The sequence below is a fragment of the Hemitrygon akajei genome, chromosome 15 (genome assembly GCF_048418815.1).
Source record: "Hemitrygon akajei chromosome 15, sHemAka1.3, whole genome shotgun sequence".
In the NCBI taxonomy this organism is placed as follows: domain Eukaryota; kingdom Metazoa; phylum Chordata; class Chondrichthyes; order Myliobatiformes; family Dasyatidae; genus Hemitrygon; species Hemitrygon akajei.
The window spans coordinates 8149254-8167762 of record NC_133138.1 but is presented as its reverse complement, the minus strand read 5'-3'; the positions used below and the strand labels follow the sequence as shown (position 1 = coordinate 8167762).

The 18509-nt window shown below is 41.7% G+C and overlaps 1 protein-coding gene across 1 annotated transcript in view; it reads right to left on the bottom strand.

Moving 5' to 3' along the window:
- Positions 1–17433: 17433 nt before the first annotated feature.
- LOC140739561 (cyclin-dependent kinase-like 2) overlaps positions 17434–18509 on the bottom strand; it is a 74912-nt gene continuing 73836 nt past the window's right edge. Inside the window, exon 13 of the mRNA XM_073067956.1 lies at positions 17434–18117. Within this exon, the coding sequence (XP_072924057.1) occupies positions 18058–18117 (60 nt within the window). The 3' untranslated portion in view covers positions 17434–18057. The remainder of the gene's footprint in view (positions 18118–18509) is intronic.

Sequence of the window (18509 nt, the reverse complement as noted above, 5' to 3'; positions counted from 1 at the left end):
ATGGGCATGTAATTCGTAAATAAATATAAACAAAGATAAGAGTGAGTTCGTGTATTTTGGTAAGAAGATCATCTAGTGATGAAAATGCCAGTAGTTTCAGGGTAATTATGGAAAAGGTTAGGGCTGGTCCTCGGGTTGAAATTCGAAGTTGGAGAAAGGCCACTTCTGATGGTATCAGAAAGGATCTGGCACGCGTGGACTGGGACAGGCTGTTTTCTGGCAAAGGTGTACTCGGTAATTGGGAGCTGTCAAAAGTGAAATTCTGAAAGTACAAAGCTTTAATGTGCCTCTCAGAATAAAAGGCAAGAATAACAGATTCAGAGAACCTTGGTTTTCAAGAGACATTGAGGCCCTGGTTAAGAAAAAAAAAAGGTGTATGGAGAAAAAAAGTTCTTTTATTCTCCAGTCCTGCTGGAGGGTCTCAGCTTGAAACGTCGACTGTACTCTTTTCCATAGATGCTGCCTGGCCTGCTGAGTCCCTCCAGCATTTTGTGTGTGTTGGTTGAAAAGGAGGTGCATAGCAGGTTTGAGCAGGTAGGAACAAACGAGGTACTTGAGGAATATAAGAATGCAAATGAACACATAAGTAAGAAATCAGAAAGACTAAAAGAAGGCATGAGTTTGACCAAGCAGCTAAGGTGAAGGAGAATCCTAAGGGATTCTGCAGATAAACTAAAAGCAAAAGGAATGCAAGGGACAAAATTAGTCCTCTGGAAGATCAGAATGGTAATCCATGTGTGGAGCCAGAAGAGATGGGGGAGATCCTAAATGGATTGTTTTGCATCGGTATTCACTCAAGAGATGGACGTGGAGTCTATAGAAGTGAGGCAAAGCAGCAATGGACATTATACAGATTACAGAAGAGGAGGTGCTTGCCACAGGACCTGATAAGGTGTTCCCTTGGACTCTGTGGGAGGCCAGTGCAGAAACTGCAGGGGCCCTAGCAGAGATATCCTTAGGTGAGGTGCCAGAGGATTGGAGAATAGCTAATATCATTCCACTGTTTAAAAAAGGCTCTAAAAAGAAACCAGGAGATGATAGGCTGGTGAGCCTGGCATCAGTAGTGGGAAAGTTATTGGAATTTTTTCTAAGGGAACGGATATATAAGTATTTGGATAAACAGGAACTGATGAAGAATAGTCAGCACGGCTTTGTGTGTGGTAGGTCGTATCTAACCTATCTTATACTGTTTTTCTCGGAAGATACCAGGAAAGTTGATGAAGGCATGGACTTCAGCAAAGCTTTTGACACTCCTGCATGGGAAGTTAGTCAAGAATATTCTGTCGCTTGGCATTCAAGAGGAGGTACTAACTTGGATTAGACATGGTTTTTGCTGGAGAAGCCAGAGAGTGGCCATAGATGGTTGCTCCCCTGACCGGAGACCTTTGTCTAGCGGAGTACTGCAGGCAGAGGAGCCGGCTCCATTGTTGCTTGTCATCTATATCAACAATCTGGATGATAATGTGGTTAATTGGATCAGCAAATTTGCGGATGACACCTAGATTGCGTGTGAAGTGGACAGCGAGGAAGACAGTCAAGACTTGCAGCAGGATCTGGGCCAGCTGGAAAAAATGGGCGGCAAAATGGCAGATGGAATCCAACGTAGACAAGTCTGAGGTGTTGCACTTTGGGAGAACCAATCAGAGTTGGTCTTACACAATGAACAGTAGAGCACTGAGGAGTGTGGGATCTGGGAATACAGGTCCATAATTCATTGAAAATAGCATCACAGGTAGATAGTTTTGTAAAGAAAGCTTCTAGCATATTGGCTTTCATAGTATTGAGTACTGGACATAGGATGTTATGTTGAAGTTATATAAAACATTGGTGAGACCTAATTTGGAGCATTGTGTGCAGTTTAGGTCACCTACCCACAGAAAAGGTGTAAAGTAAATTGAAAGTGTCCAGAGAAAGTTTACAGGGATGTTATTGGGATTGGAGGACCTGAGTTATAGGAAATGATTGAACAGACTAAAACTTTGTTCTCTAGAATGTGGAAGCTTGAGTGGAGAATTGATAGGGGCATACAAAATTATGAAGGGCATAGACAGGGTAAATGCAGGCAGGCTTTTTCAGCTGAGGTTGGGTGAGACTACAACTAGAGGTCATGGGTTAAAGGTGAAAGGCGTAAAGTTTAAGGGGAACATGAAGGGAGACTTTTTTCACTCAGGGTTGGTGAGAGTGTGGAAGGAGCTGCCAGTGTAAGTGGTGGATATGTTTTCGATTTCAACTCCTAAGAGAAGTTTGGATAGGTACATGGATGGGAAGGAGTGAGACGGGTAAGGAGGGCTATGGTCCGGCTGCAGGTCGATGGGACTAGGCAATTTAAATGGTTCGGCACAGACTAGATGGGCTGAAGGGACTTTTTCTGTGCTGTAGTTTTCTATGTCTATGTCAAATAGGAATTGAAAAGGGGACAAATATACCTTGGCATAAACACGTGAATCATTGAAAAAATACTGAAAGGTTAATAAAAGACATTTAAAAATCTGACCAATTACTCATGAAGTGCTGTGCCCAGGGCAACACAGTGTTGCAGAGGCAGGGTTGTAGTCCCTCAGCTACAGCAAACCAGGCTTCTGGCACTGCCTTGGCTAAATTTACACATTCTTCTTTGGACTGCACAGTATTTCCTCTGGGAGCTCTGGTTTCCTCCAACATCCCATAAGCATGCAGGGTGTAGGTTAACTAGCTACTGTAAATTGCCCCAAGTGTGTAGATGAGTGGTTGAATTTGGGAGGAGTTCTCAGGGATGTGGGGTGAATAAAGTGATACAGGATTTGTACAAGTGTGTGTTTGATAGACGGGTGACAAATGGCAGGTTTCCGTGCTGTATGGCTCTATGACATGGTTCTGAAAGGAAATCGAAGCAATGGAGAAATTAAAAAAATATTTTACAAGCATGTTACCAAGAATTAAGGCGTATATTAAGGTGGGACAGGCTGGGGCTTTTCGCATAGCAAAGGGAAGTTTGAGAGTGATCTGATAGTGGTATTCAACATTGGATAAAAGTGTATTTAAATAATCTCTATATGAGGAGAGAATAAAAATAGAAGCGGCCAATATAGAAATATTATTAATAAAACTAAGCGATTTCACAAGAGTTTTCTTTACAAGGAACAACTGAGACAAAATGCATAGTCATATCTAAGAGGAAACTCAATTTTCAGATGAGGGATAGTTCCTACAGAAACATCGGCATGAAGCTAAGCTAGGGCACATCATCAGTGATGTTACCGGGGGTCGTCAAGTGTTTCAGGTTTTTCAACATTATACACCCTCACCCAGGCGACCCAACCGGGGTTGATCAGACCCTGGCCTGTGCCCTAGCAGCAACCCACGGGATCTGCTCTCCTTATCCAGAGCCATCTTGATGCTTTCTCAGGGATAAAGTAATAGAAGCTTATGTTGATGAAGATTATATTTCTAGAGGGAGACGAGGCCTGTGGAGCACAGACGGGCAGGGTAGTCGAGACAGATTGCCAGAGAGGATACTGCCCTGTGTAATTTAAAGGCACTTTTCCCATTGCTCTTGTTCATTTATACTCCCTCTTTTATTGCAGCCTTTGCTTCTTTAAACAGTAGCAAATTTGGTATCATTACAACCAAATAATTGCACATAATTTAATGATTTATTGTTATTTTATTAAATAAAAAGGAAAAGAAAATTCTTCAATAAAATTAGAACATGAAACTGTATATTTGCATAGGCAACAAACTGTTCAATTATCTTATTGAACTTGTTAAGCTAAAATATAACTGAGCAACCCATCTGAGAGCACACTGAGAATCCAGCTAACACACTTTAGCAGACAGTTATCAGATATAAATAGTTCACTGTGAACAACCTGAAACATAGAAAGTACAAAGAATGGTCTAAAAGTAATGGTAGATAGCTTCAAGCAAAATTCACTCATCATGACCCGCAGATCAGAGTCACCACTGGGAGGTTGTTCAAGAAGTTCAATGTCATGCCAATTAGGATGAAGTAGTGCACTGACTGGTGTTTGAAACAGCTCACAGTTTCCACTGCTGTGTCGCTGATGTAAAGACGGGTGTAAGCAGTGCGAATTCTCCTGAAGTCTATAACCATTTTCTTTGTCTTGTTGACCTTAAGGAAGAGATTATTTGCCTGGTACCAGGCCTCAGGCTCTTCTACCTCCTCTCTGTACACTGGTTCACCATTGTTGGTGATGAGCCTCACCACTGTCGTGTCATCAGCGATCTTGACAATGTAATTACTCGTTGTTTAGTCATTCAGTCATGCATGAGCATGCAAGTTGAGGATGGTGGAGAGGAAGGAGCAATTGTGCATCCTGACTATCTGAGGTCTTTTTGTTAGAATGTCCCACACCCAGTTGCACAGTGGTGTAATTAGACCAAGGAGTAGGAGTTTGTTCACCAAGGTTTGTGAGACAATAGTGTTGAATGCTGAATTAAAATCCAGAAATAGCATTCTTTCATAACTGTCCTTGTTTTCTTGGTGTGTCAGGGGCAGGTGCATGACAAGTCCTCTGGCATCTGTTGTATAGGCATATAGGTGTGTGTCCAGTGTGGCAGGAATGAAGTTTTTGATGTGTGCCATTATCAGCATTCAAAGAACTTCATGAGAATTGGCATCAGTGCCACCAGGCTGTAGTCTTTTAGAGTTCTTTGGTGCAGGGATGGTAGTGGCTGATTTGAAGCATGTGGGTACAGCAGCCTGGATGAGTGAAGTGTTGAAGATGTCTGTGAGCTGGGTACACACTTCCTGAGTACTCAGCCTGGGATATTGCCTGGCCCAGCTCCGTAATGAGGGTAGACTCTCTGCAGAGTTCTTCTCACGTCTGCTCAACTGAAAGGGGGATGGCTTTCCTGGCTGGAGTTGTGTTGCATGCCTCAAAGCATGCATAATAGTTGTTTAGAGCATCGGAAAGGGAGATATCACTGGTACAGTTGACACTGTTTTTCCTAGAGTAGTCAGTAACGTGCTTGATGCCCAGCCACATAACGATGATAGCTGTCAGATGCTGGGAAACGTGAGCTAGTACATGTTTATACACTTCTTGAGCTTAAAAGTAACTTTATATGGGTTGGTCCTTACTAATGATAATTTCTGGATCAAATTCGCCTAGCCACTTCTTTACACCATGCAAATGATCTCTCACATGCTATTCTGGTATTAGTCATGTTTCTATTAATGTCACTGTTTGATCACATCATGCTTTCTCCCTTGTCAGAAAGAACGGGAGCTTTTGGGCATGAGGAGCAGATAACACCCCTGCTGACAATGGGAGATGTGACTAGATTGCTTCAGAAGGTTTCTATATAAAGACCTTCAGAAGTTCAAAGCTATTGATGTCTACAGAATCGGGCTTATCATCATTGACGTATGCTGTGGAATTTGTTGTTTTGTGGCAACAGTACAGTGGAAGACATAAGAATCACTATAAGTACAATAAATAGTGCAATAGATGAATAACAAGGTAGTATTCATGGGTTCGTGAACCATTCTGAAATCTGATGATGCAGAGGAAGAATCTGTTCCTAAAATGTTGATTGTGGGTCTTCAGATTCCTGTAGCTAGTCCCTGATAATAGTAAAGAGAAGACATGGGTGGACGCTGTCTTCTTTAGGCTCCCACTCTGGAATATGTCCCCAGAAGATTGTGCCGTGATGGAGATGGCCAACTTTACAACCCTCTGCAGCCCCTTTTGACCCTGCACATTGGAGCTCCTGTCAAAATTTTGAAGAGTCTTTGGTGACATATCAAACTCGCAGTGAAGTACAGCTACTGGCATGCCACCTTTGCGATTGCATCAATGTGTTGGGCCCAGGATAGGTCCTCAGAGATGTTAATGCCCATGAACTTGAAACTGCTCACCCGATTTCTTCTTCCTGAGATCCACAATCAAGTCAGTATGTAGCAGTGAAGACACCACTAATAGCAGTCTATTAATGGAGCAGCAGTATAGCATCAACATGTTGCTTAAGATAAGGAGTTGGAGGCAAAAATGTCATCATCTAGGAGAAGACTACAACCAAAGGGCCTTTGGAAATGGCAGTCTGCCTAGATTTATCTGATGAACAATGAGTTCACAAGTGCTGGCCTTCCAAACACTGAGATATACAAAATCCTTGAAAAGGCTTTGGGCCACTTGTTCATGTCTGGACTGTTCTTTGAATGAATGTTAAAGTCCCCTTAAGTCTAAGTCAGCATGGTTTCTGTAAAGGGAAATCTTGCCTGATGAGTCTGTTAGAGTTCTCTGAGGAAGTAACAAGCAGGGTGGACAAAGCAGAGGCAGTACATAGCAGTGAAAATCCATTTACTTGGATTTTCAGAAGGCGTTTGATAAGATGTCACACATGAGGCTGCTTAACAAAATAAATTCCTAGGAAAGGTACTGCTATGGATAGGGAAATGGCTGACAGGCAGGAGGCAGCAAGTGGGAATAAAGCCGGCCTTTCCCGGTTGGCTGCCAGTGACCAGTGGTGTTCTCAGGGGTCGGTATTGGGACCGGTGCTTTTCACATTGTTTGTCAATAATTTAGATAATGGAATTGATAGCTTTGCGGCAATATTTGCGGATAGGTGGAGGGGTAGGTAGTGCTGAGGAAGCAATGCGATCACAGCAGGACTTAGAGAAGAATGAGGAAAGAAGTGTCAGATGGAATACAGTGTTGGGAAATGTATGATAATGCATTTTGGTAAAAGGAACAATAGTGCAGTCTGTTAGCTAAATGGGGAGAAGGTTCAAACATCAGAGGTGCAGAGGGACTTAGGAGTCCTCGTGCAAGACACCCAGAAGGTTAATTTACAGGTTGAATCTGTGGTTAAGAAGGCAAATGCAATGTTGGCATTTATTTCAAAGGGAATAGAATATAAAAGCAAGGAGATAATGCTGAGCACTAATAAGGCACTAGTCAGGATAGCTTTGGGCCTCATATCTAAAAAGAATATGTTGTCATTGGACAGAGTCCAGAGTAGGTTCACGAGGATGATTCCAGGAATGAAGGGCTTAACATATGAGGAGTGTTTGGCAGCTTTGGGCCTGTACTCACTGGAATTTACAAACGTTTGTAGAAGAATGCGTGGGGATCTCATTAAAACCTACTGAATGTTGAAAGGACTAGATAGGGTGGATGAGGAAAGGATGTTTCTAATGGTAGGGGTACCTAGGACTAGATGGTACAGCCTTAAAATTGAGAGGCAACCCTTTAGAACAGAGGTAAGGAGGATTTTTTTTAGCCAGAAAGTAGTAAATCTGTGGAATGCTTTGTCACAGACTGCGGTAGAGGCCAAGTCCGTGGGTATATTTAAGGCAAAAGTTGATTGTTTCCTGATCGGTCAGAGTGTCATTGGATATGACAAGAAGGCAGGTGTATGGGGTTGAGTGGGATCCAGGTTCAGCCATGATGAAATGGTGGAGCAGACTCAATGGGCTGAATGGCCTAATTCTGCTCCTATGTCTTATGGACTCTAAACGTCTTCAACTCGCGATCTTTGTGAATGGCTGCAGTATTTCTGTGCAGTGTATCTGTGGTGAACTACATATACCTGTCTGGACTGCTCCTGTGGCTCCTTCCACAGACCCCTGTATAAAGGCGATTGAGGCCTGAGCCCGGCCTCATTCTCCAGGATGTAGTGTTGTTCATTCTTCCAGTCAATAAAAGCCGATATCTCGCTTCTTACGTCTCAGAGTGAGTTATTGATGGTGCATCAGTATCCCAATTTGCTGTCATTGCTGTGATTGAGAGAGTATCCAGGCACAGTGTTTGGGAAGAGATGTAAATTGACATATGTTACGAACTCCGTAACTGGGTCACTTACCAGCAAAGATAGAGGGGTCCGTTGAAGGCTGATGGTACTATTTTTAACAGTATTTATTAGTAAAAATACACACAAATAATATCAATGCAACCATACAGATAATATACGTCATCAATACTAAATCTAAAAGTGCGGGTATAATAATAATCAATAAGAAATAGCTCTATCGTTGTCTAGGGGATAATGTATTGTCCGATGGAAATATAAAAGTCACTCAGTTCATTCAGGCTGCAGCCTTTTGTTGGAGAGAGAGAGATTTTTAGAAACTTGCCGGCTTTCCTTTTTATGATTTTGATCAGTCAGAGTCTCGTTAGTGTGGCCGTTCACTTGTGGTCTCTCCTTTAGCTAAGCCGTTCTTCCGTGGTAAGGCCGCCAATCCCAGGCAAAGGGAAAGGACGCACGCAAGCCCCCCACCGGCTGTCGCTATTAAACGCTGTCACGGGATTTCTAGCGTTTCTCCTGGTGCGTCTCAAGGGATTGTTCCCCAGACCCTCTTTTATCCTTACTCACGTCCTTACTCAGATGTCAATCAGGTTGGGATGATGCAATCCCTCAACCAGCCCACTCTGGTTGTCCCCTGAGGGGTTTCAATGAATAGTACAGTACTCAATACACAATTCCGTCTCCAAGAGACAATAGCCGTTATCAATGGTTCCGTCTTGCTGAGGCCAGGACACATTCCAAACCCTTGTGGATTCTCTCTCATTTCCTGGGTCTCAGACCCGAATTAATAGCGATCTTGCGATTCTCAAAAAGGAGGGGGCTACTTTGTACCCTTCGGCCCCTCAGAGTTGTGGCACATTCGTAACACTTACAACTCACATTAACTTGAGTGATGATCAAGCACAATCTCAGGCAAAGAAACTTGCCAGCTAGTTTCTCATGGAGTGGAGCTGTTTACCCATTCAGGCTCCCAGTAATAATCCAAATTAGTTAACCAACAGGATCATATAAAGCTGTTTGTGATGGTGAATGCCATGTTCCTGCAAGCATCGATGACACATTCATCCTCAGGGCAACCTAACTGTCAGACATTTGTGGCCAGCCCTAGGGAACGAGTGTTACTGACTGTCTCCCTGGCTCATGACACCAATTCGTATTTCAGCCACAATGACCAGAGACACACTGGTACCAGAAATATTGTGGAAAATGCTGGTGACGTTCTGAAATAGCTTGTGGGACGTGCATCAGTCCAGTGGCGCCTGGTGGTGGCTGCCTAGGAGGTGAGTGCAATATCCTGCACGGTCTGGTAAAATCTAAAGAAAGCAACCTGTTCTGGAGAAACAATTAGTGACCTTGAGAGACAAAAGACATTGGCTAGAGAACAGCAGAAGAAAGAGGAGCGAGAGGTTGTGGGAGTCTACCAGTAGGTTCAAAGTTAAAGTTCAATGTAAAATTTATTATCCAATTACAGGCAGTCCCCCAGTTACGAACGTCCGACTTACAAGCAACTCATACTTACAAATGGAGGGAGGAGAATGCCGTCCGCCTTCTTAAGTCGAATCACTTCGGGAACTATAAACTGTAAACAATAGACAATAGACAATAGACAGTAGGTGCAGGAGTAGGCCATTCAGCCTAAACAAACTGTGCAAATGCAGATATAAGTAAATAGCAATAAATAATCAGCATGAAATAAGAGTTCTTAAAAGAGTGTGAAAAAATGTTCAAGAGCCTGATGGTTGAGGGGTAGTAACTGTTCTTGAACCTGTTGGTGTGAGTCCCGTAGCTCCTGTACCTTCTACCTGATGGCAGCAGTGAGAAGAGAGCACGGCCTGGGTGGTGAGGATCTTTGACGATGGATGCTGCTTTTCTATGGCGAAGTTTCATGTAGATGTGCTCAATGGTTGGGAGAGTTTTACCAGTGAGGTACTGGGCTGAATCCACTACCTTTTGTAGGATTTTCCGCTCAAAGACATTGCTGTTGTCATACCAGGCTGCAATGCTGCCAGTCAGTACACTTTCCACCACTCATCTATAGAGGTCCGCCAAGGTTTTTGATGACACGCCACATCTCTCCAGACTCCTGAGGGAAGTAGAGGCACTGCTGTGCTTTCTTCGCAATAATATTTATATGATGGGTCCAGGACAGGTCCTCTGAGATGGGGGCACCCAGAAATCTACAGTAGGTGCCCTAAAGGAATAATACCTATCAGCAAAGTGGAACAGATGGATTGAAATTATAGACAATAAGGGCTCTTTGTTGAATGCATTTTTATAAAGAGCCAACAATGCAAATGAAGTGACTTTCTCCAAACTTTAATTCCAACATAGTTCACGATATCAACCAAGAAAGCCAAGTCAGCTCATAATAAGCCCTCATTTGTATGATTACCTGCCCTGATCCTAATACTTGAGACACACCACAACTGTTTTCTCGCGGTGCATAGCTCATCCTAAGAATACGAACTTCGCTCGATTGAGAGGGGATTCTCACACCTGGAGAAAACACACTTGAGCTCCTTATGCCATGTTTTTACAAACTCTCACCACTCACCTTCAAAGCCAGCACACAGGAACTACCTCCTGGTATTTACCTCACTGATGAGAATGTTTGGAATCCTTCACTAAATACAGGAGCACTCTCTCTTCAATAGCCCCTCTCAGTAATCTGGCTGCAATAGGGAATGTGCCTGCAAGGATTAAATCCCTTCAAGGACTGGTGTGGAGCAAGTTCTTGGAAGCCGTATTTCGCTGAATATGGTCTTGTTAACTGTGTGTTAGTGCTGTACATTGCATGTATATGCAGAAGGAACTTAATTTTCTGATGTACATTTCATACTGTTGCTTATGTAACTAAACAGTTCAGCAGTGTTGGGAAAAAAATTACAATGGTGAGGTGTTAAAATCACATGGTGAGGACAAGGGACCTCAAGCACTGATATGGGGAGCATCTCCCAGCAATGCTTCACCTTGATAATTGTGCCACAGTTGTTTCCTAACATACTCTGCAGAAGCATGGTAGATCAACTCAGTGACCTATCGGTTGTACAATGTTAAATGACTGCTGCAGCCAATGCAAACCTTTAACTTCCAGCAAAAGCTTCTGACTTAAATATCAGAAATAATCAAAAAGCAATCAATCTTTATCTTTAAATGATTCTGGACAAAAGCAAAGCAAAATCCAGCAAGTCCCACAGGAGTGATCACTGAAACCTTATCAAAAATAGCTCACAGGCTACACTGTGGTTTGGGATAGTCAAATGACATGAACATTGCTACGAAGATTCTTCTTTACTCTGAAATAGATCATGAAAAATGTACAGCCGCTGTAAGTTAAATAAAACACAACTTTAATTGGCACACCAGACCTGAACTGCTTCCTCTTGTGGCTACTGAGTTTCAGCTTATTCCTTTCTATTAACTTCAGTTCTTCAAAATATCATAGTTTGTTACAGTTTATTTCACACAAATATAAACTGTTTTAATAATTACATTATGCACAACAAAATAATTATTGTTATGCTGGTAATCTACTCCAGGGAGTAATATGCAACTCCCTTATATATTTCAAATATCAGTTGTTAAAACTTGCCACTTATAAGATCAATTATTGCTTCTGCTTCTCAAGGTTGTATAATTCTCTAGTTGGCAGTGTTACCAACCATATTAATACCAGGTCCCCTATATATCTTCAAACTAATTACACATTAGTTCATCATTTAGGAGCAAATGGGAAATTATTAATTCTCATGAGATATAAGCGCTGCATACACATCTTGAAAATTGTATAATCACACTCATATTAACTTGGCACTATTTGCAGGCAATTAACACATTCATCAAATAATATATTTTTTTCTGCTAATGTTGCTTCTTCTCTCTTTGCACCTTAATCTGTGATGAACCTTGTTAACCCAACCTCCGAATAAAAGACACACAAAATGCTGGTGGAACGCAGCAGGCCAGGCAACATCTATAGGGAGAAGCACTGTCGACGTTTCGGGCCGAGACCCTTCGTACTTTCAAATCTCTTACTATCTTTCCTTTCAGTTAGTCCTGATGAAGGGTCTCGGCCCGAAACGTCGACACTGCTTCTCCCTATAGATGCTGCCTGGCCTGCTGCGTTCCACCAGCATTTTGTGTGTGTTGCTTGAATTTCCAGCATCTGCAGATTTCCTCGTGGTTACTTTCTGAATAAAAGCCACAGATTCAGTACAGGCACCAAAAATGTCATATTGCAGCTGTGCAAATGTTTCTTTAGGTCGCATTTGGAGTATTGCATACCATTCTGATCTCCGTCCCCCTCCCATTACGAGAAGGTTGCTGCCTGGATCCCCTCCCATTAGGAGAGCGTGCAGAAGAGGTTCACAAGGATGCTGCCTGGATTAGATGAGAGAATATTAGCTGTAAAGGCTAAACTTAGCTTGTTTTTTCTGGAACATCGAAGACTGGGGGAGATCTAATAGAAGATTATAAATTTATGAGAGGCATAAATAGGCTGAATTGAGTCTTTTCCCAGGGTAGAAATGTCGACCACTAGGGGATATAACTTTAAGATGAGAGAAGGATTGTTTAAAGGTGATATACAGGGTAAAATTTATGCTAAGTGCCTGGAATGTGCTGCCAGGCTGGTGGTGGAAACAAATGTAATAGTAGCTTTTAGGAGGCATTTAGATAAGCACATGAGTATGCAGAAAATGGAGGATATGGATTGTCTGCAGGCAAAAAGTTTAGTTACACCAGCAGCACCAAGAGTTCTGAACAGTACAGGGGAGTGAGTGAGGAAGAGAAACTACCACTTGCTAAGCTCAGTAACATCCTCAGAAGTAAGCTTATGACACTGTGCAGGACAGAATGGCATAGAAGTTTGTGGGGAAGGAAAGAGAGGCAGGAAATTAGGTGCCTTTAGTGCGAATCCTTACAGATTCACCAAACAGAAGCATAGTGACCACCTCACATGTTCCAAACAAGAGATGGATCTACACCTGCAGAGCTCACTCAGTGACTCCGAGAGAGAGTGGGAGCTGGGATACCATACTGCTCTGGTAAATCCTCCTCCTCCTGCAGATGTTTAATGTAAAGGAACCCAGCTGGAAGGGAATCCAGGCAGCAGTCAGAACAGCCAGAGCTACTTCTGCTCTGGTCTCGGCAGATCAGAGTACCTGATCTACAAGGCTTTCAAGCTCTGCTCCAAGACCTCCAGCTACAAAGGAAATTCCTTCGAATTATCTGATGTAGGGGAGAGGTCACAGACCAGTGAAGGTGTGCGGTTAAAATCCCTTCAACAGCACTGGAGAAGTGAGAAGACAGATGTGCTTAAATAGCAAAAAACAGAATGTCCAACTAATGGGGTGGGGATGCTGTCAAAATAACAATTTCTTTAAAAAGATAGTTCTCTTTGGAGTGTGAGACTACATGTTTAGAAGTTCAAGTTTTATTTTCACTCAACAATACACATCAATAGAGCCAAGCGAAACCACGTTCCTTCAGGGCCAAGGTGCAAAACACAGTACCAGCAGCGCACAGCACATAGCACGTCTAGTTGGAAAACATCATCTCAGGAAGCGGCATGGCCTATAGGTTGTGGTGAATGGGATGTTCTCCTGTTCCAACTTGCCTTCCTCTGAGCCGACTCCGGAGAGCAGCCCAGGCCCGTGCAACACCTGAGGCGACACAGCTCCCCCGCCATTGACCTTGCCAATGAACCACAGAAGCAGACTTGCAGTATTCTACATTACCAATGTCCAACAAGGTCTTGTGATCAACTAAAGTGTCCACGGCAACCCTTTGCACCACTGCCTCTGCAACAAGTCCCGGTGACAGCTTGGTAACAAGACCAGCTCCATCGCTCTCGAGCAACTCGCTGATGGGCCAGACCTGCGGTACTTGATGCTGTTAACATCCAGCCGTGTCTTGCAATTGTAAAAAAAAAACCGTAAAGGGCGAACAATTACACCTTTGCTTGGACCGGGAGGGGCTGCTGCAACCATGTGTGCTGCCATCTTACCAGAACCGGAAATATACCTATATCCCGAACCCTGAGAAGTCATAAGCAAAATCTAAAGTCAAAGATCCTGTTATGCATTGCAAATGACTTTCAGTAAGACTGAAGTTGTTTAGCAAACCAGCATTCAAATCAGGAAGCAGTTGCAGAATAAATCCAGAAACTTTGAAAGATATATTATCAACAGGTGCACTGTTGGAGACTACATAATGCAACAGGGAAAAGAAGGAGGTTTTGGAGAAATAACACAACAGGCGTTAATGCAGGCATCCAGTGGATGTGAATTGTGATTTGGGTGTATCTAACGTATTAGCAGAGGAGCAGAAGAAATCAAACACCCGGAGTAAACAGTGAAGCCCAGGGTGTGGGTGGCAAAACGAAATCCACTGAAAATCATATTGGGAGAAGGGTAAAATCTTAATGATGTATCTATCCCACACCAAGCAAGCCACTGGTGAAGAAGGTGTTCTAAGAAAAAAGGAAGCTTCGAAAGGTAATGTGTCAGCAGTGAATAATAATTTAGAACAAGATATAAACTAACACCAATAACATAGAACTAGGCTGTTGTTGATTGGAAAATTAGCAACGGAAAAGCAGCAAAATTGTAGGACTTTAAAACCTCTCTGCGATTTTAATGAAAGCCTGCATATAGGGCAATTAGTTCAAACTTTTCAGCACTTATCCAGAAGGTCAATATTTTCACATATTTTGACTCTCTATAGATGGGCAGGATGAGGAGAAACAACAGTATCAACCAAAACTCAGTCACTTACTGAGTGCAGGCAGTGGACTATTCACGGAATCCTGGACACCACCATTCAGCTGTTTATTTATGTAACAGATTTTCCCCCAAGCCATCGGACTACCACCCTACTGCCCTCTGCTGTGCCTATTGTCTTGTTTATTATTTATTGTAATTCTTGCACTGTTTTGTGTACTTTATGCAGTCCTGAGTAGGTCTGTAGTCCAGTGTAGTTTTTATGTTGGTTTACGTAGTTCGGTGTAGTTTTTGTATTGTTCATGTAGCACCATGGTCTTGAAAAACATTGCCTCATTTTTACTGTGTACCGTACTAGCAGTTACGGTTGAAACAACAATAAAAAGCAACTTGACTTGACTTGGCTTGATTGCCTGCTCCAATTGAACATTTAATTGAGTGATAAACAATCAGGTGATGTATTGTATGTAAATGCTATTACAAACACCTTAACATGAGCCAGTGCCCTGCATTGTTGTAATTTTGCATGTATTTTCATACCAATCCCTCATGGGAAACCTGCAAGTCATCAATTGGCAGGCAAAGGAGGAAATGAATGAAGGAGGTCGAAAAGTAAATGTCAGGAAAGATTGAAATGAAAATAAACTGATATGAATTCTTACTGTAAATAGAATACAATGTTTTCATTTCATGTGTGACTGTGGCAAGAAATGAGTGCAATTTCTTATGGTGGCCAATGCCATTATCATAAGTAATTGCAGTTTTCTTTCCAAATATGAATTTGAATAATTTAATTATGATGCAAAACAGTGGGCTAGAAGGTCTTTCTCAATAACTAACTTGGGTTAAGTAGTTATTATCTAAATTCGATTCTATGCAGCAATCTGCTGAGCTCTCTATCTTTTTATCACTTTTGCAATCACATTTTTCACACGCCACATGCTATTGTAGATGCTTCATAGCCATGTAACCAAAACCAGATTTTCATTTCTTGGTGAGCTGAATTCCTGCATTCCTCAGACTAGAGTTCAAATAGCTGTTTTGATTGGTTGAAATGTTTAGTCACATGTTATTACACCAGGAAATTTAAGCCCAATTGCTGGAGCGCTTGTACGTTAGGAGTTAAATGGTTATCTCTTAAAATCTATATTTGTACCTTTCATTAAGGTGACAGAGAAAAAGTATGATAGGTATTGTCAAAGAACCTAATTTTCTCTTTCCTTACCTTTGGGTCTCACATCCCGCTGTTACAGTGTTTAAATACCACATTACCATGTTTTCTAATAAATTGTTCCTATTTCACACAAAATTTGTACCAATTACTATTCCATGAAAATAAAAATGAGCAGGCTGAACTAATAGTTCTAGTCCATCAGCATGCCCAGGCAAAATTTGAGCAATGCCAGATTCAGATACAACCACATTTCCTACCATGGTCAAGGGAAAATCTGCAGATGCTGCAAATCAAAGCAACGCACACAAGGAACTGGAGGAACTCAGCAGGCCAGGCAGCATCTACGGAAAATGATAAAGGGTCCTGATGCAGGGCCTTGGTCCAAAATGTTGACTGTTTTTCCACAGATAGTGCCTGTCCTGCTGAGTTCCTACAGCATTTTATGTGTGTTCAGTCCTATCATGGTGCAAACTTTCCTGTCAGTAATAAATTATCATTCCGTCATCCACCCAACCCAACTGCCCTGGGAAGTATCTTCAGCAGGTCTACTACTGTTCAAAAAGTCAGATTGCCACCATCTCTTCAAAGACAACTAGGAAATTCAGACTTCTGTGTTGACATTATGCATATAGAAATGTGAGACCCACTGAAATTGATATGGGTTTAACATAATAGTTTCAACTGCTATCTCCAGTCACCAAGATTAGCTCTAGTATGTTGTGTCAATGACACTTTGTCAGAATTATGTGACAATCCATATAACTTCCCAATATTACTGCTCAATTTATCTCCAGCCCAACAATATGGACAATGCTGAATAAACAGCCACATTTTCTGTTCGGTCTACACCGAGCTAAGTGTTTGTTTTCCAGCAGAATGTATGGAAAGATGCCCTACGTTCTTGAAAAAGTAATCATAATGTCTCCAACACTATGGTTCGAAGTGTGTGATTGAAAAGCCTTGTGACAATAAAGTTAAAGGGAATGGTAAAACTCGTTAGTCCTGGTCAGGAGGGCGGCTGCCTCTCAATTTCAACATGCACCTGGCCACTGCTTGGCTGCAGTTTTACTGGTAAGCTTGAACTTCCCAGTGCAATGCTCCTTCAACCATGATGCACTGCCAGGAAAGCAACAGGAAATTCTACATCCCCTTTATCTTGAAGTCACTCAACTGTTTGCCTCACTTTGGATAAAATAAGAAAAAATAATTTGCCTTTTTCCTGATTTTTCATTAATTTTTGTAAAATAATGTTTTGATAAGTACAGTCTTCAGAGCTGTGCTCAATTTGCGCCTTCCGTCCGTCAGTACTTTTGATTAAAATCACATCTTGCTTTGGTACAATTAATGAGAAAACATTGATGAACTTACTCTAGATTAACACTGTATGGACAATGGTGGAAGTCATGGATTCAAATCAACCATAGTATGGGTGACAACAATGTAATTGGCCCCATGACACTATAAATGACATTCTTAGTTGCTTATACAGGTATGTAACACCCATGAGTAACAAACTAATACTCTAAAGAATATTCCACCATCAGCAGAAAAATTATATAGGATTACTTCTGACTCTTACTGAAAAGAACGGCTGTAGGCTTTGCTGAGTCACGGCACAGTCTCAGGTTAGTTCTCAGTTGTGCTAATGCTTCACCAAATTTTGAGGCTTCATCACCAGTCGAGGAAAACAAGTAATTTGCCAAGAGTTTCTCCTCATCACCCACACACAAATATGAATAAATAATGACTTTATTGTTTCTTGGGAGCTTGTAATTAACAGTAAACATTTGGTTTCAATGTACATATGGGTGGGGCATTTCTTACTATAAATCCCGAGGTACACCTCCCTCCCCACCCCCAGTCACTCCCAATGACCTCACTGCTCAATCCTCAACCATTGCCCTCAGAGGAATGCAGGTTTGCCTTGCCCAGCATACGAAGCCTGAGGTCATAATTACTTCCATCATCAAAAACTGTGAGTAATCAAAGCTAGTTTAAGCACGTCCTGACCACGTACAGCACAGCTCCCTATTAGACAAAATACACTTACAGGTTCAAGGTCTTACAAAGCAAGAAGAAAGTATAAGTAACTCCTTAAAAATAACAGTGAGTTGCACAGATTATTGTAAAATTCACAAATATATTTTATTATTCTCCCACCACTTTGGTAATTAGCATTATTCCTCATGGAATGGTAGTGCATATCCCAATTTTAAAAATTCTAATTGGAACTATGTTAAGAGTACAAGGCCCCGAGACTTAACTTCCCCTGCAATCTATCCTGAATTACACATCAAGAAGGTGCTGAAAAGAAAGAATTTTCAAAAAATTGCTTTGTTTTAATTTAGCTAAAATAAATGTGGCACACTCTCCCATCAGCAATGACAGGCTTTATTACATGGAAATCTTTCATCCCGGGCAATGCATTCTACATGCAGAGTTCCTGGCTTTCCGTGAATCTCCCGTGGCCTAAAAGTCAAACCAAGAATAATAATGTTAACATTTGCTCTCTGCCTGAAAATGTTGTATAAACAGGTCAATATGTCACATTCTATTTTGAAAGAATAAAGAGCTCACAATATCATCCAGGAAATATATTTCAGTAAATCTTAGGAACAATGAGAAAAATGAAAGTTCTTTAATATAATGGAACTAAAACCAAAATTATTCTATAGTCTATTCGTAGTTTATTCTCAAAAACACTAGCATTAGAAATCTTAATCACCTCTTTTTTGTGATATATTAGCAACAGCAGAGATACATTTATTTTCATGAGTCTTATGAGCAATTGGTGGATTTCTCAAATCTGCTTCATCCTGACTCAGTTGTGTGATATGCAAAGAAACAACTGAACAAGACCC